Source organism: Hoplias malabaricus, chromosome 16 (assembly GCF_029633855.1).
Source record: "Hoplias malabaricus isolate fHopMal1 chromosome 16, fHopMal1.hap1, whole genome shotgun sequence".
NCBI lineage: Eukaryota > Metazoa > Chordata > Actinopteri > Characiformes > Erythrinidae > Hoplias > Hoplias malabaricus.
The window spans coordinates 4,712,621-4,740,493 of NC_089815.1; the positions used below are offsets into that span (position 1 = coordinate 4,712,621).

At 43.9% G+C, this 27,873-nt stretch overlaps 1 protein-coding gene across 1 annotated transcript; it reads left to right on the forward strand.

Moving 5' to 3' along the window:
* The first annotated feature begins 1,224 nt into the window (after nucleotides 1–1,224).
* anpepa (alanyl (membrane) aminopeptidase a) lies at nucleotides 1,225–27,606 on the forward strand. The gene is made up of 23 exons (XM_066647150.1): nucleotides 1,225–1,341; nucleotides 8,733–8,875; nucleotides 14,509–15,191; nucleotides 15,925–16,067; nucleotides 16,492–16,634; nucleotides 17,175–17,301; nucleotides 18,003–18,157; nucleotides 18,252–18,365; nucleotides 18,663–18,806; nucleotides 19,488–19,553; nucleotides 19,660–19,725; nucleotides 19,957–20,132; nucleotides 21,674–21,750; nucleotides 22,238–22,371; nucleotides 22,613–22,668; nucleotides 22,776–22,923; nucleotides 23,319–23,410; nucleotides 23,513–23,623; nucleotides 24,001–24,168; nucleotides 25,792–25,932; nucleotides 26,146–26,227; nucleotides 26,555–26,703; nucleotides 27,415–27,606. Exons 3-23 carry the CDS (start codon nucleotides 14,602–14,604, stop codon nucleotides 27,488–27,490), a joined length of 2,958 nt encoding a protein of 985 aa, XP_066503247.1. The 5' UTR covers nucleotides 1,225–1,341; nucleotides 8,733–8,875; nucleotides 14,509–14,601; the 3' UTR covers nucleotides 27,491–27,606.
* Nucleotides 27,607–27,873: the final 267 nt, after the last annotated feature.

The window sequence follows — 27,873 nt, forward strand, 5'->3', positions numbered from 1 at the left end:
TGACCTGTGTCTCTGTGTTGTATACTGCACCTCACATCTGCTTCATAAAAGGTGGACCTGTGGCTGAGTGGTTCATTCAAGGCCAAAAGTGGGCCATAGAGAACTGCAGATAGGCCACATTTCTAGCTGCTTTTTAAAGGTACTAGTTGATGCCACCGCAATATGGACCTTCTGAAGGATGTTACAGCACATTAGTTGAGAAATAACTTCTCTTTTTTCAGAATGGTGAGCATGCCCCCTGTCATTCATTTCCTCACATATGTGAGCTAGCAAAATCTTCCACTCTTTTTCTGTTTCTTGACCTATTGCACAATTAAATTGAGTTTCACACAATTTCCCCTTCACTTTAAATGCATTTGATGAGTTAAGACAGAGTTATGAGGCTAAAGTTGCTAACAAAATATGGAAGCTCATATCTTTGCTAATTAGCATTATGGTAAATGAATCCCTGAATTCTCATATATGCGGCAGGGTGGCGCAGCAGGTAGGTGTCGCAGTAATGCAGCTCCAGGGGCCTGGAGGTTGTGGGTTTGATTCCCGCTCCGGGTGACTGTCTGTGATGAGTGTGGTGTGTTCTCCCTGTGTCCGCGTGGGTTTCCTCCGGGTGACTGTCTGTGAGGAGTGTGGTGTGTTCTCCCTGTGTCTGTGTGGGTTTCCTCCGGGTGACTGTCTGTGAGGAGTGTGGTGTGTTCTCTCTGTGTCTGCGTGGGTTTCCTCCGGGTGACTGTCTGTGAGGAGTGTGGTGTGTTCTCCCTGTGTCTGCGTGGGTTTCCCCCGGGTGCTCCGGATTCCTCCCACAGTCCAAAAACACACGTTGGTAGGTGAATTGGCGACTCAAAAGTGTCCGTAGGTGTGATTTAACAGAGTGAGCATTCATCTGTTCCGATTACATTAGAGACCACAAAGTCTCATCATATAAAAATAAAAAAGACATATTGCTCTCCACTGATTGTGAGGCTAAAGAATTCAAGGCCAACCGCAGGAAGCTATAAATGGTGATATCTACTGTGCGACTGATGAAGGGACTGTAAAGTGTCAACAATTAATCATCAATAGAAAAGTAATGCATTAACCCAGATCATCTTGCCGGACTCAGTGTGTATTATGAAATGTGTTCTTACATGTTCTTATAAATCTTACTTAACCCATTCATGCAAGTCATACTGCTGTTGCTTAATCTGAGATCACTGTCACGGTACATGGAGTGCATTTAAAGGAACGTAATAATCCGATCATAATTTCAGGATTTCGGCAGTTACCCGATGATCCAAGTGGACACGTAGCTGGTGGTGCCTACCCTCCTCTAAAAGTTACACAGTGCAGTTTCTGCAGTGCTGGGCTGTGAGTAGCAACAACAAAAGGAAGTGTCCATGTGTGTGATATTTTCTTCTAATATGTATTCAGTGACTCCAGTCAGATGTTACAGGTTGTGTTTAAAAATACTACCTAGTGTTATTTTAAGGCTTAGAAATCTGATTAAGAAATCTGAAAAGGACTGAAGCTGGAATGTAGCTCAGTTATCAGATTTTTTAGCGCCTGTAGACCAGGGGTGGGCAATCTTAACTGCAAAGGGCCAGGCACCTGATTTCACTCCTTTAATTAGTTAGTATTAGTACAACAAATGATCATGTGACCTCCTGGTTGGTTGGAATATAAACCAGCAGCCACACCAGCTCTTTGTGGATAAGATTGCCCACCCCTGCTGTAGACGCTTACCTCGATGTCTTTTGGTTTTCTCAGTCTGCACATGCCCACAAGTTCGCCATCGTGTTTCTGACAATTCCAAGAACAGCTGCTTGTTCAAAAAAACGTGTCCCTATCTTTAATATAAGTTTAAATATAAGCGTTTTTAATATAAGCGGTTAAAGTGGGTCCATATCACATTTTCTGTGATGTTATTGGCTGGTTGCAAAAGTAGAAATCTGATTCTAGTTTGACTGATGTAAACCCCGAGTTTCTGATTATCTGATTATCCGAGTGCATGTAAATATGTTGATCAGATTACAGACAAAATCTTATTTTCTGATCATATTAAGTGCATGTAAACACACTCATAGTCAGCATGACTTTGGAGTGCTGGGGCAAATTATATGACAAATAATAAATAAATAAAAATAAAAAATACATGAAATATCAATATACTTCAGATTGAATTTCCTGAGAATAACCAGTGCTACCTTAGAGTGCGATAAACATCAATCAGACAGAAGTACAGTGTGTGAACTCTGGCTATCAGTCATTATTAGCATCGTTAACCTTTGGAAGTGTGATAAGATTCCATCTCAGACTTTGATCTGATCACTGATATAGCGTCACAGTGTTATCACACCCTGCCCTTATGCCTTGTGCTTATTCTGTCCATGTGTTATTGTGTTTTTTTCCGATCCTCTCAGGTCCCTTTAGCCATGCCCTGCACCTGTGAGCTATCGGTGTCATGTGAGTTCACTGTGTGTTCATGTTAAAAGCGATGTGTCTTGGGTCAGGTCTGTAGTAGTGTGTGTGTGTGTGTGTGTGTGCTGTTAATCTCAGTGCTTCTTCTGACTTTCATCTGTGTAATAAAGCCACATTCACATCTGAATCCTGTGTCCTCATCTTCTCCACATTACAGAATGATGTCTCTTATGGGTGATTACTGAGACCTAAAACACTCTGTAAATTTGTTTGTGTTTGTGACTGTTTTTGCGGTTTCACTCCTTTCTGTAAATGAGCAATTTCCGAACGTTGCTGTGTTTATCTTATGTGTTAAATAACACAATCTAACAAACCTGAATGGTTAGAGCTTGCTTGTGTCTTGAAACGACTGGAAAAACAAAGGACGAAGAGAACAATAGCCTACAATAATGGAAGTTTTTCGCATGTTTTATACAACGTTAAACCCATAGAACGTTCATTCATTCATTATCAGTAACCCTTATCCAGTTTAGGGTCGCGGTGGGTCCAGAGCCTACCTGGAATCATTGGGTGCAAGGAGGGAATACACCCTGGAGGGGGCGCCAGTCCTTCACAGGGCAACACACACACTCACACATTCACTCACACTTACGGACACTTTTGAGTCACCAATCCACCTACCAACGTGTGTTTTTGGACTGTGGGAGGAAACCGGAGCACCCGGAGGAAACCCACGCAGACACAGGGAGAACACACCACACTCCTCACAGACAGTCACCCGGAGGAAACCCACGCAGACACAGGGAGAACACACCACACTCCTCACAGACAGTCACCCAGAGTAAACCCACGCAGACACAGGGAGAACACACCACACTCCTCACAGACAGTCACCCGGAGTAAACCCACGCAGACACAGGGAGAACACACCACACTCCTCACAGACAGTCACCCGGAGGAAACCCACACAGACACAGAGAGAACACACCACACTCCTCACAGACAGTCACCCGGAGGAAACCCTCGCAGACACAGGGAGAACACACCACACTCCTCACAGACAGTCACCCGGAGGAAACCCACACAGATACAGAGAGAACACACCACATTCCTCACAGACAGTCACCCGGAGGAAACCCACGCAGACACAGGGAGAACACACCACACTCCTCACAGACAGTCACCCGGAGGAAATCCTCCCAGACACAGAGAGAACACACCACACTCCTCACAGACAGTCACCCGGAGGAAACCCTCACAGACACAGAGAGAACACACCACACTCCTCACAGACAGTCACCCGGAGGAAACCCATACAGACACAGGGAGAACACACCACACTCCTCACAGACAGTCACCCGGAGGAAACCCTCACAGACACAGAAAGAACACACCACACTCCTCACAGACAGTCACCCGGAGTAAACCCACGCAGACACAGGGAGAACACACCACACTCCTCACAGACAGTCACCCGGAGGAAACCCACACAGACACAGAGAGAACACACCACACTCCTCACAGACAGTCACCCGGAGTAAACCCACGCAGACACAGGGAGAACACACCACACTCCTCACAGACAGTCACCCGGAGGAAACCCACACAGACACAGAGAGAACACACCACACTCCTCACAGACAGTCACCCGGAGGAAACCCACTCAGACACAGGGAGAACACACCACACTCCTCACAGACAGTCACCCGGAGGAAACCCACACAGACACAGAGAGAACACACCACACTCCTCACAGACAGTCACCCGGAGGAAACCCACGCAGACACAGGGAGAACACACCACACTCCTCACAGACAGTCACCCGGAGGAAACCCACACAGACACAGAGAGAACACACCACACTCCTCACAGACAGTCACCCGGAGGAAACCCACACAGACACAGAGAGAACACACCACACTCCTCACAGACAGTCACCCGGAGGAAACCCACACAGACACAGGGAGAACACACCACACTCCTCACAGACAGTCACCCGGAGGAACCCCACGAAGACACGGAGAGAACACACCACACTCCTCACAGACAGTCACCCGGAGGAAACCCACGCAGACACAGGGAGAACACACCACACTCCTCACAGACAGTCACCCGTAGAGGGAGGGTGCTGTGAGAGGCCCCCGGAGCTGTGTGACTGCGACACTACCTGCTGCACCACCGTGCCGCCCCCCATACAAAGTTGCAGATTCTCATTTAGATATTATTCTTAAAACGTTTCTTCTCACTTAAGTGTTCCATTTATTATCTCTGGACAAAGGATTACTTCCATCAGTTACCACTCAGTGTAATACTCCTCTGTTTTTTCCTCATTATAACTGTTTACAGCATTCGTACAGCTGCTCCAAACCCAAGCACCCAACCACTGTGGGATATAAACGTATTCTGTAAACAAATTAATTTCGCTGACCACTTGACTGATTACTGTGAGCTGGAGGAGCATTTAACCCGTTGACATGGTTCAGCCAGTCGTCTTTTGACCACGTTGCGTGTATCTCCATTTAAAAAGGGAGTGGAGCGATGCCTGGAAAAACCATAAGCTTCAGTTCCCTAGAGAAAGTTTTATTAATTTCTCCATATTTGGTTTTCCATATTATCTTTAAACTAGTCGGCATAATGTAAAAGCTTCACACGAATCAAGAGGCAATGTCACTGCATCTTTCATGCATTTTCAAATACAAGTAAATAAAAAACAATGAAGACTTTTGTAGTTTCCTCTCTATGTAGACTGTATTTTTCTTCTCTAATATAAACAAGTTAAAAGCTACCCACTTGAATGATATATTACAGTTGCCAGGTCAACACTCGCTCTCACTCCTACAAACAACATTCGAGTGATACTTGCCCCTGTTTCCTGTCTAGCAAGTTGGTAAATAAAACTAATCCGGGATGTTCTTAGATCAGGTTTCTGGACAATACAGCAACCAGTGTGTTTACTCTGGAGCCTAGAGTAGCTGTTTGGCCAGTGTCACGCCTAAGAAAGACGAGGTGAAGAAGAGCCTGACTCATGTTTGACTCATGCCTCAGCGTTTGACGTACGTAACAATTAGAGAACGGAAATAAAGCGATGGAAAACTGAGGAGACTCACTCTGCCTTTGGTGCTGACACTGAACAACTGCTCGTAATAATCTCACAAACACAGTGAAAGAGAGAATGGAAACTTTTGGCCAAGTCTATTAAGTCAGGGCAAAAATAGGGCTGTGTTATTTGATCCTTGTGGTATTTTGACCACATAATTAAGTTGTGGAGGAAAGGGGTACATCGTGTCCTGTTATGTCTTGTGTGTGGTCTGCGCTTCGTCGACCCATCACCATTTGGACCATGTCTAAATCACTCATTTTTCGTGCTTGCCTATTTTACCTGCATCCAACATCAAAGAACAGACTGTTCACTCCATAAAAACAAGAGGTTACATAGGGCTCTTGAAAGGGACGCCATAAAACACCGAAACACCATGCTGTAAAAAATCTGAGCATGCCACGAATCTTTCAGAGGTTTAATGAACCTTCAAATCATTTAAGAGCTGTTCCTTTAACCTTTACTTCACTCATATGTTCTGTTTAAAGAAAAGAAAACGTTCTCCAAGGAACCCTAGGGAAGTAAAGTGGTTCTTCTGTGGCAGGGTGCACTATGGCGCCTTTCTATGGCACTCATTTTTATGAGTATAGTAGTGGGAACTGGTGTCATATTTACGTCTCGGTGGCTGAGATGTGCAAAGATTTTGGGGGAAGCCGCTCTCAAATGGAGGAGAAACTCTGACACAGTTGAACCATTGGGGGGGAGAGTGGCTTGTGGTGGTATTTCTTTCCTCAGAGCACATTCCTGGAAGTGTTTGCCTGGAAAGTCCATTACTGGTTCAACGGGATACAATAACAAACCTGACTTCTTCGGTCCACTTGGAATGCAGTTTTCCTGCAAGAACCTCAGCGTGTACACATGCAAACGGAACCCCCCCTGTTGCTGTATGGCTGACGCTCTATAGACACCTAGTGAATTTGCTATAATCTCCATGGAGAAGCAAATGGAACTGGAGCAGCTGCACATAGGAGCACATACTGCCCCCCCCCCCATCCCCCATCCCCCCAAAATTGCAAAATCATTGTTGGATGAACATGACAATGCTCTGCATCTGGTTACGAAATAAATAAAGCAATCAATCCATCAATAAATAAATAAAAAAATGTCCTGTTGTGATAAGTCTTCCATTATGGTTTATTTTTTTGCTTTGTGCTTTTTCCAGTTTTCTTCCGAATCTCAGCATGACTTTGGCTCAGTGGCAGGAGCTCAGGGCCCGGGGTCTGCAGTCATTTACTGAGATGTTTTATTGCATTCTGCTGACTGAGGGACGAAGCAAATCCAATGAGATATAAGAACTGCCACTGCAAATGTATCCTAGCAGGATTTCCATATTTTAATTTTATTTGGAGAAGTCGTATGGCAAGACAGTTGATGTAAATGTTGCAAAACTGCAGATTTAAATCGGCAGGAAATGAACAGGCTAACATTGGTGTGGGGTGGGTGGTCTCTGGAGGCAGATGGCTTACCGTGCCCTTCAAGCCTGTAAGAATATTAAGGCTTAAGATGTGGATTTTGCTCAGGTTCCATTTACTGGAGTTCTGAAATGAATTGAACGACTTTATCAGCGGAGCTGGGCTGTACTCATACAGTGTACTAATACTCAACAGTGATATGCCCTTTAATTGTAGCCTGTTTGTACTTAATGTACTATTTCAATTTACATATACAACATTTAGCAGACACTCTCATTCAGAGTGACCACTTAGACCACTGTGAATTCAGTGCTAGCCTAAGCTGGTTTTTGCAATTCTGTTGTTGGTTTGGCAGGTCACCCAGCCGAGTCATGCTGGTTGACCAGCATACCAGCATCCAAAACACAACATACGCTGCTTTTTCTGGTGTACAGTCAGCACTCTGCGATTCATAACTGAAATGAGTGATGCTGTAATTTGTGTCAGTAGACAGTGTAATGTGCCCCATCTTTCTTACTTTCTTCTCTCAAACATTCTCAAGAATGTGCATCCATTTGCCTGCTCATAACTTTTAGTTTGCTCTGCTCAGCAGTTACGTGTTTTTTCCTCATCATTTTTACGTCCCTTGAGTCCGTATTCTGTTCAAATCTGGTTTCGGCAAAAAAATAAACCACATTCAGAAGTTGCTTCATAGCCACACAGTGAGTTGTTTAGTAACTCACTTATTTGTTCAGTTTCTGAAACTGTGTAATACCCTGAAATCTATAAAAAGGACAAAATGATGTTGCGTCAATGCTTAGCCTGTTTCATAAAAACATCCCAAGTTAATCAGTGATTACTTAATAATGCAATATATGTGAGGTCTGTGATGATTGTTTCATGCTAACCGATAGCTAGCTTCCATTACTTGTTAGCTACAAAGTGCTAAGCTAAAGAAGAAGTGTTCAGATAGCAAACAGGCCTTGGCTAATGTGCTACATTTGAGGTAAGCAGGAAAATATTGTAGTAGTTTGGAACTTGTTGGTGGTTTGGATGTATATTCTATGGGAAATTGGGGTATTATTATAATGTGTGTACTAGTTTGTACTAGTTTTAAATAATTCTGTTAGCTTGATTTACACACACATATGTGCCAGTGAATCAACAGTGTGTGCTGGTGAGTAAGGTCCCCTATTTCTCTAGACTAAACCAAGCCTCATCACTGCTTGTTCACTTATTCCCTTGTTGCCCCAAGCGCAATAACGGGCATTTACTTTGAGAGTATGACTGTGTGTCCCTCATCTACTTAAATATAACTCGTACACCTCACTCTTCAGTGTTTAGCTTTATTGCTAACTTTTGGTCCTGAACCTACAGGCTGCGATGGGCTGGTTCCTTTAAACCTGTGTGGTTCCCAAATAACAGTTATTGACCCTCAGTTATTCTTGTGGCCATTTGCCGTCCTCAGAGATGAGGTCTAGAAGAACGGTCATCCTGTGCTGACCTTGTTTTTCCAAAGATGAGGTATGAGACATGTGGAATGAGCTCAAGGCGAACGGGACACAGACGAAACCTCAAATGACAGAGGTTTGTGACGTATGGTTCTGCAGAACACAGTCTGCTTGCACAACATGCCTTGTTGCCCTGTCCTAGCTAGCATGTTGACGCCAAGATTACGCTTGGTCTGAGGGGCTGAAGCCATATTTCAGAGAGTGTATTCTTCTAAATCCCTGCCCCCACACACAAACCCCAGTAAAATTACAGCTAGGTGTAAAAGAAATTTATGAGAAAAAATGTCAGTGTGTGTTTGTGTGTGAAGACTTGAATAAGCCACTTCCTCCCCCTTTTCCCAGATGTGAACTCAGAGAGAGAGAGAGAGAGAGAGAGAGAAAGAGAGGGGGTGGGGGAGAAGGAGTGTGTTTCTCATCAGCTCCATCATTGCAACTCAGTCTGCACCTCTCTGCTTGGTGGAGGCACATTTCTTCATGAACACCTGGTATGTACTGCTCTACTTTCTCTGCTCCACTTTAGCCATCTTTAATTCAGCTCTTGCGATTTGCAGGGACTTTTTAATAAATGCAGCATGCACAAAGGTTTCTACAATTCTGCCATGAATTGATCCAGCATCTGGTGAACGGGAGGAATTTTAACCCCAAGCGCCTCTCAGCTGTGGACGGAATGTGGGTGTTCACTGTGGAGAGTTGCTGAATTGCCTTGAGATATGTGTTTATTTATAGTCACTAACCTCACGAGCTCCAGGTGCACACACAGCACTGTGCAAAAGTCAGAGACCGACCATCATTCATTCATTTCTTTTCCAGTTTAGACGTTCAAGTTCAAGTTTAACATCCCAAGGAATTACACACCGAATTGGTCAAAATTTCTGCTTCTTACAATCGGCGTAATCCAAATCCATTCAGTGATCAGTGTTGATGTCCGGCCTCCAGTCCATGGTTCTGAGAACACCAATCGCTACTTTGTTTGGTCTTCCTTTTTTGTCAGTTTCCTTTTCTCAGTAAGAGTTTCTTGATTGCTGCACGCTCTTAAAGACTCATAGCACTGAACTGTGGAAGAATGGACACAGATCCCTGCTGAAATGAGGGCGAAGCTACATTTCTGTCTGCAAATTTAAAAGTGCTGATGATTTAATGGAGAGCATTCTTTATTCATTCATTCGTTCATTCTCTGTAACCTTTTATCCAGTTCAGGGTCACGGTGGCTCCGGAGCCTACCTGGAATCACAGGGCGCAAGGCAGGAACACACCCTGGAGGGGGTGCCAGTCCTTCACAGCGCGACACACGCTCACACATTCACTCACACATTCAGACACTTTTGAATCGCCAATCCACCTACCAACGTGTGTTTTTTCTGGACCGTGGAAGGAAACTGGAGCACCCGGAGGAAACCCATATAGACTCAGGGAGAACACACCAAACTCCTTACAGACAGTCACCCGGAGGAAACCCACGCAGACACAGAGAGAACACACCACACTCCTCACAGACAGTCACCCGGAGGAAACCCACGCAGACACAGGGAGAACACACCACACTCCTAACAGACAGTCACCCAGAGGAAACCCACGCAGACACAGGGAGAACACACGACACTCCTCACAGACAGTCACCCGGAGTAAACCCACGCAGACACAGGGAGAACACACCACACTCCTCACAGACAGTCACCCGGAGGAAACCCACACAGACACAGGGAGAACACACCACACTCCTTACAGACAGTCACCCGAAGGAAACCCACGCAGACACAGAGAGAACACACCACACTCCTCACAGACAGTCACCCAGAGGAAACCCACGCAGACACAGAGAGAACACACCACACTCCTTACAGACACGTGAAGCGGGCCTTAAACCCACAAACCCAGGACCCTGAAACATTGAGAAATTCAGACATAAATAGTACTTTACATTTGACTGTAGACTACGTGCCTGGTCCAGGTTTATTTCGCAAGTTTCCAACTTTTTTCCCCAATGGGTTTGGATTACAATTATTAAAAACACCTTGCCTGAATATCATGTTCCATTAAAAATGCATCGTATTCTTTAATTCTTAAAGGACACCATGTGGTGTTCATATTACATCCAATTTATTTTTCCCCTAGTCTTGTTTGCTCAAGCCATTTGAAACCTTAGACTTTTTTTGGAAAAGCCTGGTGTCAACAGTGCTGTAATTTAAGAGGAGGAGAAAAGAGAACGGGTGCCAGAAGAAAAATCCCAATGTCCAAATATCCGAAGAGACTTCCTTAGTCTTATGATGTCTCCCACCTCTGTCTTGATGATAATTAAAAGCTAGGCATGTGCTGTTCCTGTCGTCTTTAAAGCAATGACATTTTTTCACTGCCTCCTCATGAGACCAAAGGCTTTTTTTTTTCCAAAGCAGAACATATGTGAGATGAACTTTTGCCCAGATCACCTTCCACAACACTTCTATAATCATCTGAGGGAGGACTTCTCCCTGTCCTGTGCGATCAGATACAGCTTTTCAAAATATTAATTTTCCTAAGATTATTCCATTGACATCTGGGTTGTATTTTATCTTCACCAATGTCAGAACCTCCTAAAGGTTTTGCTATATTTTGTCATGAGATCAAGAGCGTGAGCTGCAGAGTGCTGCCTTTATACATAGAGAAACGTATAGACAGTCTGCTTGGATACTGTTGGGCAGTGAAACACTCTCATGCTACTTTGATTTTTAAACAAACCACAGATGAACCAGCTTTTGTTCCTAAAGACCATTTTAGCAGAAGATACACCGCTGATTTGTGTTTATCTAAACTTTGTTTTGCTGGCCTATGCTGGTTTAAACAGACCAAAGCTGGCTTTAATTTTCTTAGCTGTGTTATGACATTCAAATCAGGCTTATGCTGGTCCAAACTGGCATATGCTGGTTTAATTGGGTATGCTGTTGCTCTGGAGGTTTTCTCTTTAGTTAACACTGTCATGCTGATGTCCTAAACACAATATAAACTTTTTATGCTAGATAAATACCACCACAATCCAAAATATAACATCTTGCTGGTGACAAACTATGCTAGTCCATGTTGGTCTCTAGTGGTCTATGCTGGGTTTTCTAGCAGGATCCATAAAGGTCCATTTAGCACTGTTCATCTGCACGGTTTATGGTTTGTTTGTAATAAACTCATGTATCATGGCAGTTTTGAGTGCAGTGACCTTGATGTGTGTAAAAGTTGTTCCACTGCTGAGTGAGACTGGCCCATCACCTAAAAAACACCTATTCAACAAACACTGACATTGACAGATGAGGTAGACAGAGATTGCCACCGTGCACTTAAACTGGCCCTATTAGGAAAAGTGAAGTGTTGAATGAGCGTAAATACAAGCTTGATGGTCAGTGAAGGTGGACTTTAGTGAGGTCACTGTGACTGGATGGTGGGAAGGCGGTCATTTTCTTGAACTGCTGAACTTTGCAGCAGCATCTGTGAGGTACAGCACAAAATAATACAGCCTTAGTGTGGGACCATGGTAGAGCCAGGCATGTCATCAGAAATGTGCACTTAATGCACACTGTATGTCCACAAGTGCTCAGACGTGCTCTCTCTCTCTCTCACACACACCTTGTTTAATCCCCATTAAAAGGTGTACAGCAAGCAGTGCTAGAGCAGCAGCAGATGAGCCCACAGGGGTAATGAATGACCCAGTACAGGACTGCAAAGTGGAACAATGCCCTTATGATGAAACCTAATCATCCAATCTGTTTATCTACCTATTTGTGACATTGCACAGCCTCAACACAATTCAACACAACTCATTATAAATCAACACTAAACACAGAGCACAGACACTAAACAGGGAGGCTAAAGACTAGGTAGGGAGGCTAAAGGCTGGGCAGGGAGGCTAAAGACTAGACTTGGAGGCTAATGACTAGACATGGAGGCTAAAGACTAGGTAGGGAGGCTAAAGGCTAGGCAGGGAGGCTAAAGGCTGGGCAGGGAGGCTAAAGGCTGGGCAGGGAGGCTAAAGACTAGACATGGAGGCTAAAGGCTAGGCAGGGAGGCTAAAGGCTGGGCAGGGAGGCTAAAGGCTAGGTAGGGAGGCTAAAGACTAGGTAGGGAGGCTAAAGGCTGGGCAGGGAGGCTAAAGGCTGGGCAGGGAGGCTAAAGGCTGGGCAGGGAGGCTAAAGACTAGGCAGGGAGGCTAAAGACTAGGTAGGGAGGCTAAAGACTAGGCAGGGAGGCTAAAGACTAGGTAGGGAGGCTAAAGACTAGGCAGGGAGGCTAAAGTCGAGGCAAGGAGGCTAAAGACTAGGTAGGGAGGCTAAAGGCTAGGCAGGGAGGCTAAAGGCTAGGCAGGGAGGCTAAAGGCTGGGCAGGGAGGCTAAAGACTAGGCAGGGAGGCTAAAGACTAGGTAGGAAGGCTAAAGGCTGGGCAGAGAGGCTAAACACAAAGTCTAAACACTCAACAAGAAACAAAGAAAAGAGAGTAAACACAGAGCAATAAAAGTACAAACAATAAAAATAACAAACACAGAAAGCATGAAGCATGAACAGAAGACTGACATCACACCCTGGCTGTAAAATGCCTGTAAGATGCAAAATCCTTAGTTCATGTCCCAGAATGACAAGCCCTTGTGTCGTTGATTATGAACAGGACAGTCAGGGTGTTTAGCCACATTGTCAGTACGTCAGTAACTCTAAGTTATTTCTGAATGTTTTTGATGACAGTGAAAGTGCACAAGACTACATTTGTACTGTGAGGTGTATATTTCATTAGTGTGTGTGGGAGATGTACTGAAAGAGACTGAACTGAAGGTTTATGATTCACCTCTGAGCTATTTTAGAGGACTGGTAGATGGATGAACACCTCCCTTTGTCAGTGAATGTCATGGTTAACCTTAGAGCTACTCATCAGTTCAGTAGACGTTTACCAAATATGTCAGAATTATACAGAAATGTAAAAATATGCTTCACAGCTCATGACTGGATCAGCATTTCTGAGAGTACTGACTTAGGCAAGGAACTTGTGCCTGGAATGTTTTGGGGGTTGAACCATTCAATAGAGGACCAGTCTATTACATTGTGATCAACATAATAAAAGCAACTGATAATGTAAGAAAGAGCAGACACCTGTACAACATCAGCTGCACCATCAACCAAAGCATGTGCTGTTTGTCCAAAATGAATGCACGGTGGCGCAGCAGGTAGGTGTCGCAGTCACACAGCTCCAGTGTCCTGGAGGTTGTGGGTTCGAGTCCTGCTCCGGGTGACTGTCTGTGAGACGTTTGGTGTGTTCATCTGGGTGAGTTCTGGTTTCCTCCCACAGTCCAAAAACACACGTTAGTAGGTGGATTGGCGACTCAAAAGTGTCTGTAGGTGTGAGTGTGTGTGTGTTGCCCTGTGAAGAACTGGCGCCCCCTCCAGGGTGTGTTCCTGCCTCGTTCCCAATGATTCCAGGTAGGCTCTGGACCCACCGCGGTTACAGATAATGAATGAATAAAATGCTCCAAAGCGACTGAGAAAAACTGTAAGACACATGACACTAGAAACACAAGGGAAGGGTATCACATGGCTGGGGAACAAGCAGGAACCAGGCACAAGACAGGGGAGCAAAAAAAAGAGACAATGCAAAACAGAACAAAAAAACAGGCACATGTTACAATGAAAACTGTTGGTTTCTGATGGTGACAAATCAGGTAATGCCGCTGTCACACAGTTCTGAGAAGACTGTGTGAACAAACCTGCTACTACTGTATATTGTACAACACTGTCCTGTCTGGTAGTCACTATTATTCCTCTTTTAGTACTGTCCTTTTGTAATATGAACTGACTCTATGGAAGCTGATATTTAAGTCAATAAATTGTCATAAACATAAGCCCATAATATAGATTATCTTCTAGTAGTCAATGCTATCAGTATTTATATCATTATCAGGTGTTAGATACAGTTCGGAAACCACACGTGAGGCTTTGAAGGCCTCTGAATTGCTTACATATTCTGTTTCTTGTCAGTGTGTAGACATTCATTCTTCCAGGAGAGTAAGGACAGTCAAAACAGCTTTATCAGTACCCACAGTTAGCACATGATTTGTCATGCAAAAACTGGTAGTAAAGACTTGCAATGCTAATGCCCTTAAACTTTTTTTTCCTTCAGCCATATGCCATGTTAGAATCTCCTTGTTAGCGTAAAGAGGAGGAGAACAGTGTTCCTGGAACTTTGCCCACACTTATCCAGCTTTGTTCAGCCATGGGGAAGGGATTCTACATCAGCAAACAGCTAGCCATAGCAGCCGCACTGCTAGCAGCTACAGCTTTAGCCACCACTGTAGCATTATCCATTCTTTACACGAAAGAAAAGATTAAAAAGTCACCTCAGCTTAATGTTGAGAAGACATTGCACGTGTCCCCAACTTCTCCACCCTCCAACAATCCCTGGGACAAGTATAGACTTCCAGACACCTTAAAACCACAGTTTTACAATATAACCCTCTGGCCCAGGCTGACCATGGATGCCCAAGGGATGTATACCTTCTCCGGCGAATCTGGCGTAACGTTCACCTGCGAGAAAGAGACAGACTTGATCATAATTCACTGCCACAAGCTCAACTTGACACTTTTCGATGGACACCATGCTAAGCTACTAGGCATACAAGGCGCAACAGCTCCAGCCATAAAGAAAACCTGGTTCCAGCTGGAAACACAGTACTTGGTTCTTCAGTTGAAGGGGACGCTAAAGCCAAATAAAGTCTACTGGCTGCACACAAAGTTCAGAGGAGAGCTGGCAGATGACCTGGAGGGATTCTACCGCAGTGAATATGAAGATGATGGGGTCAAAAAGTAAGTCTTTGGAAACGTTCATCCAAATTATGACTTTTAAAACAAGTGTGACAGTTTGGTTTATATGACACCTAATGTGTTGCTTTTACAAACATTTTTGGTTACTCTATATTCTTCTTTCAAATTAGTCATAGTATCAATATAGCAAGTGATTACGAAACCAATTGTAGTTTTTATCAGTTGTAGTTGTATTACTTTCTTGAGATTTTTAACAATTTTATATATAATTTTTAACATTTACATTTTGATAATTAACACATGTCAATTTTTAAGAGACTCTCAAGAGATCTTTTTTTTTTATCACGTTTTGCCTTATTTGGCCTCGTTAAATACATATGTATCCTGTCAGACAGCGTCCAGTGGTTGTTGGTTCAAACCCCATCTTGGGTCACTGTCTGTGAGGAGAGTCCTGTGTTTTTCCTGTGACTGTGTGGGTTTCCTCTAAGTGCTCCCACAATCCAGAAACACATGTTGGAAGGTGGATTGGCTGTGCAAAAGTGTCCATAGGTGTGAGTGTGTGATTCCCGGTGGTGGACAGGTACCCTGTCCAGCGTGGGTTCCAGCTTGCGCCCAAGGATTCCAGATAGGCCCAGGAGAAGGTGAATTAATATATTGGCAGTGCTGGCTATGTTTAAGATCCACATGAGCCACCACAGCAGGCAAAATTCAAGGAGGGCAGATAGGAAATGAAAGACTATTTAAATGCAGCCATTGTGAACTTACTGTTTTTCAGAGTCGTGGCCATTACTCAGATGCAAGCCACCTATGCCAGAAAGGCCTTTCCTTGTTTCGATGAACCAGCCATGAAGGCCATATTTCACATCACTCTCATTCATGAGCCAGGAACTGTAGCGCTCTCTAACAGTAGAGAAATAGGTGAGAAAATTGCAAAAATGATAATAACTACAAACACTTTGAAACAAATGTTTCTGTGCAAGTTTAGACAATCAGGCAATACATGTTAATGTCATTAGTTTTGCACTAGTGCTCCAAAGTTGTTGTAACTACACAGATAGCCAACAATTTGGCCCGAAGTCGGCTACACTCGGCTCAGAGTCCCAGTCGGAAACTGGCTTAGGCCCAAACTCCGTGCCAGCATTCCATGGCCATCTGGGTAACAATCAGCTAAATAGTTTATTTAAGTATGTTTTGTATTAGCGCCTAAGCTCCGATTAAAACAAATAAAAAATCCAAGGGAACTTCAAAACACAATTAATGTTGTGGCTGATTGCTTGGTTTTGATTCTGTTTCTTTAAGATGCTTACATCTGATGAAGGCTATTGACATCCTTTCCCTTTAGGTACAGAGTACCTCAAAATGGAGGGGACTGATGTTATTAGGACAAGGTTTGAACCCACAAAGAAGATGTCTACCTATCTGGTTGCGTTCGTTGTCAGCGACTTCGCTTTTGTCGACAAGCAAAATGAAAAGAAGGATCTCATGGTAATTGTTTTTTTTTATGAATAAAAAAAAGTATCTTACTGAAAAATTAGCTTCGAACTCCAACAATACAGGATGAGCTCAGCCAAAAATTCTAACTTAATCTAATGTATTTTTATCATCCAAGATATATTTGGTGTCTGATTTTTGCTGCTTTAGTTTTACACTGTAGCTACAAAGCTAATGTAGCTTACAGGAAATAAAAGCTTATGCTCCATCAGTTAGCGTACGCTAACAGCATGGCTAAATCAATGTCCAATAAACCCTTTCACTTGTTTGTACAAGATTCTGATATCCATGTAATGAGATTTTATGAGGGACATGACGACATGACAGTATATAAAACAGATAACAGTATGTTGTAGTATCAGAAACTGCATAAGCAATTTTATCTGAGATTTCTTAATAACTTAATATAGCTCCAGTGTACAACTAATGACACGAAAATGTCTTCTCTGATCAACTACATTTGTAATAAGGGGGAAATAAAGGACATCTAATTTTGGCCCAGACTACCTCCTGAGTTCTTGTTTTTTCTTGAAGGTTCGTATATGGGCGCGGCCAAAAGCCATCAAAGAAGGACAAGGTGACTACGCCCTCAGCGTCACTCAACCAATCCTGGAGTTCTTTGAGAAGTACTACAACACTATCTATCCACTCTCTAAGTCAGGTAGGTTAAAACGTCACACAAAATACAGTATAACGTAGAAGTATGAAACCAAAAATAAATTATTTAACCTTCAGAATATATGCCCCAAGACTATGTTTATGTTACAAAGTAAATAATTAAAATACAATTACCCAGTGATTTCCCGATGCATACTGTGTCTATACATTGTTTACATTACAGCTTCCATTCCTTTCACAATAATTACTTCTCAGTTCTCCAAAAATAACTGTAGAATTTTTTGCCACACTTTAAAGTTCAGTCCTAGAAGTTGATTGCATTTTTGGTGTCTCACGATCAAAGTCATGAATGCAGGATTCATGTTAGGATTCCAATTTCAATTTTTAAACTTGACTTAATGCAAATTATTTTATTTGAAGTTAAAGGCATTTATGAGTGGAGATTAATAAATGAATAAATTAATAAATGATACCATGTACAACGAAATTTGTCTTCCGCATTTAACTAATCTGTGGCAGTCAACGCACACACACACACACACAGTAGTGCACTAGGGGCTGTGAACCCACACCCAGAGCTGGGGGGCAGCGATCCCCAGCACCCAGGGAGCAGTTGTGGGTTTAGTGCCTTCCTCAAGGGCACTTCAGCCGTGGATGTTCCCACCGGTCTTGGGGATTGAACTGGCAACCTTCCGGTACCAAGCCCAGTCCTCTAATTTTATTGAAGCAGTTCTTCTTTCTTAGACCAGATTGCACTGCCGGACTTCAGTGCTGGTGCCATGGAGAACTGGGGTCTCATCACATACAGGGAGACGGCTCTTCTGTATGACTCCAAAACCTCCGCCAATGGCAACAAACAGAGGATTGTGATAGTGGTTTCTCACGAGCTTGCTCATATGGTATGTAACAGTCCATTAAGTGTGGTTGGTTACCATTGTTTTTATTCTTTTGACTTGATGTGCTGTTGTGGTTGATGTGGTTTATGGCCTCCAGTGGTTTGGGAACCTGGTGACCCTGAAGTGGTGGAACGATCTGTGGTTGAACGAGGGGTTTGCCTCGTATGTGGAGTACCTTGGAGCAGACTACGCGGAGCCTACATGGAACATTGTAAGAACGTCTTATGGGAGGCTTCAGTTTTCTCTGTCTGTTTTGTGATCAACCAAATTAACCTTTTAGAAGTTATGATCAATTTGCTGTACCCTCTCATTGTTATTTGAACAAACTAACCATGGCAGGCACCTCGTCCCTGTAGAAGCCACCGGATTCACAGCCGATCGCTGCAGCAGTTAGCTTAAGTGTTAGCTTATTAGCTCATCTAAAGGAGCCTGGTTCATTGAGATCCACCTGACACAAAGGGGTTAAATCTTTTGTTTTACTCTGACAGAACCCTCTTGCCTTCCACAGAAAGACCAGATTATACTGTATGACATTTATCGGGCGTTTGCTGTAGATAGCCTGGTATCTTCCCATCCACTGTCCTGCAAAGAGGAGGAGGTCAACAAGCCAGCGGAGATCAGCCAAATGTTCAACACCATCTCTTACAGCAAGGTACAGGAGTGCTTTACTGCATCTACTTCACTCCAAACGCTTCTTTAGTTTTGTGGCAGAGCTGAGGCTAATGGCGTAAAAATATGTTTTTGAGTAATGTATAACTGTGATTCACTTCTTTGTCAATTTGTGGTAACTGCTGCATTGTACTAAAACAACAATAGCCATTTTGATTCAACAAATAATAACCCAAACATGTAGTGAGAAGAGTCCTTTGGTCAGTGCATTCATTATGAGCAACCCTTTGTTCTGTTCTTGGGGGATAATACTGTATCAAAAAATATGCATGAGTGTTTGTGAATGTATTGTATTAACACTTAATGTTTGGTTATTCTTTATAATAAAATAACAATTATCATTTTAAAACAGCACTATGTAAATCACTGTAATGCCACACTGGCCTGTAACTGGGAGAATAGAGCCCCTGTTCTTGCTAATCCAAGGTCAGCACTGGAGAAACTGCACTATGTAATTTCTGGATGGGGGCGGGGCGTAGGAACCACCCCCTCACCTATACAAGACCACTACTCTCAGTGCCATCAAATCCCCACAACAATGTTCTAACTTTTAGTAGAAAGTTAATAGAAGATAATAGAAGCTATTACTGCAGCAAAGTGGCCATTTTGTGTCCACCCTGGCGATGTGGTGTAGGTGACGGTGCTCATGTGCTTGTTGTTACAGGGGGCTGCAGTGCTCAGGATGCTCTCTGAATTCCTGACTGAGCCAGTTTTCGTCAAGGGTCTTAGTGTAAGCCTTGCCGTAACCGTATATTTCATAAGTTTGTGGGTTAATGGGGATTTTCCTCAACAATTCATGCTCAAACAAAACATCTGTTCTGCATTACCTCCTCCAGACTTACCTGAATAATTTCGCTTTTGGGAACTCTGTGTACTCTGACCTTTGGGATCATCTTCAGAAAGTGAGTATGGTTGGAGTATAATGGGTAACAGTGCTGGGATGGCCGGCATATGACAGACTAGGGTTTGATTCCTCGCTCAGGAATTAACATCACACTACAAGGGTCTTGACAATGCATTTTTCTGTGTTTATTTGTAACTAGACCACAGTTCTATACATAATCACTTGTTTAACAAGGCATACTAATTAAAGGGGGTAGATAATGAGGTAATGAATATAATCTGCTCTCTAGGCTGTAGACAAAAGCCCTCAGCTGAAGCTGCCACACAGTGTCCACGACATCATGAACCGCTGGATTCTTCAGATGGGTTTCCCAGTGGTCACCGTAGACACTCGGACAGGAAATGTGAGCCAGAAGCACTTCCTGCTGGAGCCGAATGCTGTGGTGGAAAGAGCCTCAGAATTCAAGTGTGTTGCACTAGACTTTATCACTAGACTAACACACTAAAAGTACAGGACACTTCAGGGTAGTTGTAGAGGTGGGTAGTTATTACTTACATTTACTCAAGTACATGTATTTAAAGGGGGTGGCACGGTGGTGCAGCAGGTAGTGTGGTTGTCCCACAGCTTCAGGATCCTGGGATTGTGGGTACAAGCCCTGCTCCGGGTTACTGTCTGTGAGGATTGTGGTGTGTTCTCCCTGTGTCTGAGTGGGTTTCCTCCGGATGACTGTCTGTGAGGAGTGTGGTATGTTCTCCCTGTGTCTGCGTGGGTTTCCTCCGGTTGACTGTCTGTGAGGAGTGTGGTGTGTTCTCCCTCTGTCTGCGTGGGTTTCCTCCGGGTGACTGTCTGTGAGGAGTGTGATGTGTTCTCCCTGTGTCTGCGTGGGTTTCCTCCGGGTGACTGTCTGTGAGGAGTGTGGTGTGTTCTCCCTGTGTCTGCGTGGGTTTCCTCCGGGTGACTGTCTGTGAGGAGTGTGGTGTGTTCTCCCTGTGTCTGCGTGGGTTTCCTCCGGGTGACTGTCTGTGAGGAGTGTGGTGTGTTCTCTCTGTGTCTGTGTGGGTTTCCTCCGGGTGACTGTCTGTGAGGAGTGTGGTGTGTTCTCCCTGTGTCTGCGTGGGTTTCCTCCGTGTGACTGTCTGTGAGGAGTGTGGTGTGTTCTCCCTGTGTCTGCGTGGGTTTCCTCCGGGTGACTGTCTGTGAGGAGTGTGGTGTGTTCTCTCTGTGTCTGTGTGGGTTTCCTCCGGGTGACTGTCTGTGAGGAGTGTGGTGTGTTCTCCCTGTGTCTGCGTGGGTTTCCTCCGGGTGACTGTCTGTGAGGAGTGTGGTGTGTTCTCCCTGTGTGTGAGTGGGTTTCCTCCGGGTTCCTCCCACGGTCCAAAAACACATGTGGGTAGGTGGACTGCCAACTCAAAAGTGTCCGTAGGTGTGAGTGTGTTTCGCCCTATGAAGGACTGGCGCCCCCTCCAGGGTGTTTTCCCACCTTGTGCCCAGTGATTCCAGGTAGGCTCCAGACCCACCGCGTCTATGAACTGAATAAGCGATACAGACAATGACTGAATGAATGAATTAGTGTATTTACAGGAGCAGTAAGCTGTTTTTCCCACCTAAACACGGCAATATTTATAACTGTTACAATATATATACAATTAATCTAAATAATTTAGCAAAATATTAGCTCTCATTTTGTAACACATAAAAACACTAGCAGTTAGATCACTCCTTAAATTAGAAAGTGATTAGTTACTGGGGCAATGTTTAAAAGGTTTAATACAAAATCTCTGACACATCCAAGCCACCAGATGTCTTTATAATGACATTAATGTTATAAAATGTGAAAAAGAGTCATTGGAGAAGATGAGGGTCGGGCTTGAGTCTTTTTTTTAAAGCATAATTATTTATTGAGTTGAGTATAGGATTAGATTTCTCCCACCTCTGCTTGCTCAGGATGAACGCTAAAATGATCTGGAGAAATTGCTAAAGTATTTTCACGGTTTGCTTGTTTCCAGTTACGAGTGGTTCATTCCGATCAAATGGATGAAGAGAGGAGTACAACAGGATCAGTTCTGGCTTCTTCAGAAAGCAGGTACCTCAGACCGCTCCATTACCCCAGGCCTAGATGAGCCTATGGTAGACTGGGCTTTGTCTAGCACTGTGGCCTTGTTTGAGTTCACAGGAGAGTTAACAATGACTAATGAAACGTATGGTTTTATCCAGTGTGACTTTACGAATCTGCCTCGATTGTAGTTTGTACAATCTGAGAGTCACAAATGTTGAGTGATTGTGATCCGGCATGAAACTGCAACGGACGTAGCTATAACTGTCCTATCATAGCAACTGCAAATTCTTACTGTGGAATTTTCCACTGGCTGAATGCCATCAAACCCTCCCAATATTTCACCATCTATTCTAAAGCTTTGTAAGAAGAGTTGAAGCGGTTACTGCAGCATAAAAAGGCGAACAAACTCTTTATTAGTGACCTGCTGAGTGTTCAGTGGTGGACAAACCTATGGTCTTAGACTGTGTAACAAATCTCTGCACTTGAATGATCAGTTTCTTGTTGTTTCTCCAAGTTGTGCACAAACCTATGAAAGTCAGCAGAGGAGAGTGGGTTCTGGCGAATGTAAATGTTTCTGGATATTACCGAGTCAACTACGACCCTGAGAACTGGGAGCGGCTCCTCGGTCAACTCAGCTCCAACCACCAGGTAAAGCAGAGAGACAGGTGTGTGTTCCTGTTGTCTGTAAATGGACAGACACAAAAACAATATAAAATATGATCATTATAAACCCAGCTGAAGATGTTTGAAGTGCAAGTATTTAAGCGATTTCCAACACCATTCATGATTTAAATCCAGGAGGAATCTAAGGTGTGGGTTTATGGCCTGAGAGTTAAGACTACCGTGTGAATCTGATCTTGAGAAAGATGTTCTTGTTTCTCTTGTCGAGGTTATACCAGTGATCAACAGAGCGCAGGTCCTGGATGATGCCTTTAACCTCGCCAGGTGAGAGGGCAGTCCTGCATTTCTCCTAGAATCTGTGTGTCAGTTTTATTCTCTCTCAGCATCACCTCTGCGAAGGCACATGGAAGTTTTGTGCTCCGTTTTTCCAGGGCATCCATCATTAACATCACTCTCGCTCTAAGAACAACCAAGTATCTCTCCCTGGAGAGAGAGTACATTCCCTGGGAAGTGGCTCTCAGAAATCTCGACTCATTATTCCTGATGTTTGATCGCAGTGAGGTTTACGGACCGATGCAGGTGGCTTCCTTTTCCACACTCTGCCAAAAGGATGTGTTAGAAAGTGAAATGATATGAATCTAATAAATCTCATGAGAGAGTTATACCATATTTATGAGATAAATATTAAGAATAAGCTATTTCAAGATACATTTATGAAGTAAACGTGTATTATTTCATTGTTAAGTAATTTAGCTTGGTACACGTGTTATTAAACCAATAATTAAATAATTTATTAAATTAATTATGTATTAAATGAACACTTGTGCCAACAAGACACATTCAGTACTATTCATATTATGTTGACTTTAAACAACTGACAGATATATGGACTAGATATGGACTAGATATATGTTTTCACAAGACATAAGAACGTACATAAAAATGCACTACAACAAAATGTTTTCCCGCCGTAGGCCTACCTCAGGAAACAGGTCAAGCCTCTGTTTGATTATTTCGCGACAGTCACTGACAACTGGACGACAGTGCCTCAAGGCCACAATGACCAGTAAGGATTTATGGCCTTTTACAGTCAGTGTCTGTGTACCTCATGCTCTCAGTCATGGGTGGAATCCCATTGGTGATGTTCTTATTTCCTCTCCCTGCTCAGATTCACACAAATCATAGCTCTGTCGCTAGCTTGTAAAACCGGTGTCCAGAGCTGCCGTGACCTCACCAGAACCTGGTTCAGACAGTGGATGGAGGACCCGGATAATAATAAGTATGTAAATCCGTGACAGAATACGCAGGTATTGCCAGTGGTAACCAAAAAGCGGTTTAAGCTGCAAGTAACACGAATGCTAGCTTGGTGGTGTTTATTAGCACACAGCTATGGCTAGGCTAGTTACAGATAGGTAGGTTGGTTAAAGAGAAGAGACTCCCATGTTGTTGTATGATTTATACATAGAGCATGCTGGGAATTGTAGATAGAAAACTTTGATTAATGGAAATAAATCTTTCAAACTTTAGTATGACGAAATGTTTATTAACGTACTTATGTATGTAACTGTACTGATTTGGTTACTGGAGGAAATACAATATATTCAGTGCATCTGCATATTTCAAAACAATGAATAATTACTATGTTGTGAATATAAGGATTCATCCGAACCTGAGGTCCACAGTGTACTGCTATGCCATCGCTTCTGGAGGAGTAGAGGAGTGGGAATTCGGCTGGAGGATGTTAAAGAAAGCCACAGTAGCTGCTGAGGCGGTCAAACTGCGGTCAGCTCTGTCCTGCACCAAAGAGCCCTGGTTACTTAACAGGTAAACTGTACTTTCAGTTTAGAGTATATATAAGTGAAAGAGCTAAAGGGCCCATGTAAGAAAAACTCATTTTCTTTTTTGAAATGAAGAGTAAGAGATGAATGTTGAGCTGTTCCTGGTCAACGGACACCACCTTATTCTTTGCATATGATACAAACAAAAGACAAAACGCAAACAACAAAAACAGGAAACAAACAGAACATACAAGACACGCAAGCACTTTTGCAAGAAAACATTTACTGAGCACAGCTTTTATTTACTTAAAACAGCTTGTTCAGTTCTAATGGGCAAAGAGAGACTGAAAAATGCTCAAGTAAAAAATACTTTTAAATATTTTAAAGAATATAATGTAGAAGAGGGCGGCACGCTGGTGCAGCAGGGAGTGCAGTCACACAGCTCCAAGTCCTGCTTCAGTGACTGTCTGTGAGGAGTGTGGCGTGTTCTCCCTGTGTCTGTGTGGGTTTCCTCCGGGTGACTGTCTGTGAGGAGTGTGGCGTGTTCTCCCTGTGTCTGTGTGGGTTTCCTCCGGGTGACTGTCTGTGAGGAGTGTGGTGTGTTCTCCCTGTGTCTGCGTGGGTTTCCTCCGGGTGACTGTCTGTGAGGAGTGTGGTGTGTTCTCCCTGTGTCTACGTGGGTTTCCTCCGGGTGACTGTCTGTGAGGAGTGTGGTGTGTTCTCCCTGTGTCTGAGTGGGTTTCCTCCGGGTGACTGTCTGTGAGGAGTGTGGTGTGTTCTCCCTGTGTCTACGTGGGTTTCCTCCGGGTGACTGTCTGTAAGGAGTGTGGCGTGTTCTCCCTGTGTCTGCGTGGGTTTCCTCCGGGTGACTGTCTGTGAGGAGTGTGGTGTGTTCTCCCTGTGTCTGCGTGGGTTTCCTCCGGGTGACTGTCTGTGAGGAGTGTGGTGTGTTCTCCCTGTGTCTACGTGGGTTTCCTCCGGGTGACTGTCTGTGAGGAGTGTGGTGTGTTCTCCCTGTGTCTGTGTGGGTTTCCTCCGGGTGACTGTCTGTGAGGAGTGTGGTGTGTTCTCCCTGTGTCTACGTGGGTTTCCTCCGGGTGACTGTCTGTAAGGAGTGTGGCGTGTTCTCCCTGTGTCTGCGTGGGTTTCCTCCGGGTGACTGTCTGTGAGGAGTGTGATGTGTTCTCCCTGTGTCTGCGTGGGTGTCCTCCGGGTGACTGTCTGTGAGGAGTGTGGTGTGTTCTCTCTGTGTCTGCGTGGGTTTCCTCCGGGTGACTGTCTGTGAGGAGTGTGGTGTGTTCTCCCTGTGTCTGCGTGGGTTTCCTCCGGGTGCGGGTGACTGTCTGTGAGGAGTGTGGTGTGTTCTCCCTGTATCTGCGTGGGTTTCCTCCGGGTGTTCCGGTTTCCTCCCACAGTCCAAGAACACACGTTGGTAGGTGCCAAAAGGTGTGAGTGTGTGAGAGAATGTGTGTGTGTGTTTTGTCCTGTGAGGGACTGACACCATCCCTGGGGTGTGATCCCACCTTGCACCCAGTGATTCCAGGTAGGCTTTCAGACCCACCGTGACCCTGAACTGGTTAGAGCTTAAAGACAATGAATGAATGAATAATGTAAACAAAACAACTGTGTATTTTCCATTATGTCTAATTTATTCTTTTTCAAAATGAAGGTTCCTTGAATACACACTGGATCCTGCAAAGATTCGCAAGCAGGACGCGACCTCCACGATAGGGTACATTGCCGGGAATGTGGTGGGTCAGCCTCTGGCCTGGAACTTTGTCCGAGCGAGATGGGAGTATCTGTTTAAAGTGTAAGAGTCTTTTAATACAATAGAGAAATATTACAGGTACAATTTTGGAGATGTTAGGGTTTTGTCAGAAATTGATGAATGTACTCTGACTGAATGGAAAAGGATAGAATTAGAGATTTAAGCTCATACAAAGATAAATATGTACTGAGCTTCTGAACGTTGATTCATGCTTCATTCGGAATTAAGGAGCAGTTGCTGTTGTGTGTTTCCCAGGTACGGAGCCGGATCATTTGCATTCTCCAGCTTAATAAGTGACATCACGTCCAGATTCTGCACACCGTTTGAACTCAGTCAGGTACTTGTCACGTTCATTCGACTGCCCAGATAAGATCTGTCTATCTTCTCGAGTGGTGGACAGAACTCTGGTGAAGTCCAGGACAAGGGTTAGAGGTGGTCGTGTTGAGAACTACAACTCCTCTGAGTAGTCTTTTCTGGGTTACTGCGCCTGTGTGAAAGGAGCTAATGAGGGATACAGCTTTATGCACAAGTTTGGGCACCCCTGTCAAAAGCCGTTTCACCTTCCCATGCTCTTGTTGATGATGTGTAACTCATGCTGAATGTGTTTGACCTTTGTTTCAGTGTGATGTCCTCCAGCATGTGCTGTTTTTTATTTGCTTTGCAGTTAAAACAGTTCCAGACGGACAACGCCGGTGTTGGCTTTGGCTCCGGGACGCAGGCTCTGCAGCAGGCCATCGAGAAGACCACGGCCAAGATCAAGTGGCTGGACGAGAACAAACAGCAAGTTCTGCAGTGGTTCACCTCACAGTCAGCGTGAGCAACACAGCACTTCTGGAGCTACAGGGAAAACAAGAATGCGTTGAATTCACTTCAGTCAAATGTGTACAGCATTTTCACATGGAATATTTACCCACAGCACTGAGCAAAATTCAGAGACCACATTTCTTTTCCATTAATATCCAGTCAAACGTCCATTAAGTTCAACAGGACATTAATTAGGACCATATTTAAAGGTAAAGTCAAGGAAAAAGTAAGTGAAACCAAACTGCAGGTCAGAAAAGAAATAGAGACAGCAGCAGCTAACAACCATGCAAGACCTGATGTCACACCGAAACTGGCACTTACCAGATAAACAGCTCAATATGGCACAACACTACAAGTCTGGAAGGTTATGAGGTCATCAGGGCGCCTTAAATAGTCGTGACGCTGCTGCATCCCACTGCATATGAGCTGTGTGTGGCTCATTATCATTTAAAGGAACATGCACTGAAAGCAGTCGTTTTGAACAGGGCTGTTTAGACAGTCAGCAAAAATTGCTCTGTGGTTTGATCCTTGTGGTGTTTTGACCAAAGCGTGTCACAGACATTAAGATTCAGAACCGTGTTCCCTTATGGAACAGGGGTAGAATATGTTCACTAATGGGAATGACGCACACATTTGAATCAAGTAAATTCAGTACATCGCTTATTTCAGTTCGGAGTATACTCCAAACGACTGACACCTCAGACTCTTTATTTTTTGAAGGCACCTATGTAAAAGAAGAATGACCTCCCTCTCTGCCAGTTACAGTACGTTTGAAGGCAGTGGATCTCTTTGGTGAAGACTGGATTCTCCTACAACATCCTTCCACACTACAGAGGGCTCGCAAAAACCAACCCCATGAAAGAAAAAAAAAGATCTTTTGTTTCTGTAAAATATAATAATGCTCTTTATAAATAAACCCATTTGGTCACATCATGGTGTCACTGGCCATAGTTCTGCTTTTAGAGTGTGTTCTGTCATTCGTGATGTTGAGTAATGAGTAAGACTCATTATACGTTTGTAAGCGGAAAAATGACCTTCCTCCTCCACCTCCTCCTACCAGCTTTAACTCTTTAATGCCTGGTGTTACTTTTCATTAATGTTTATGTAAGAAATGACAGTTAAAGCTAGGCTGGTGAATAACATCATTATAGTAATAATAATGAGATTATAATATATATA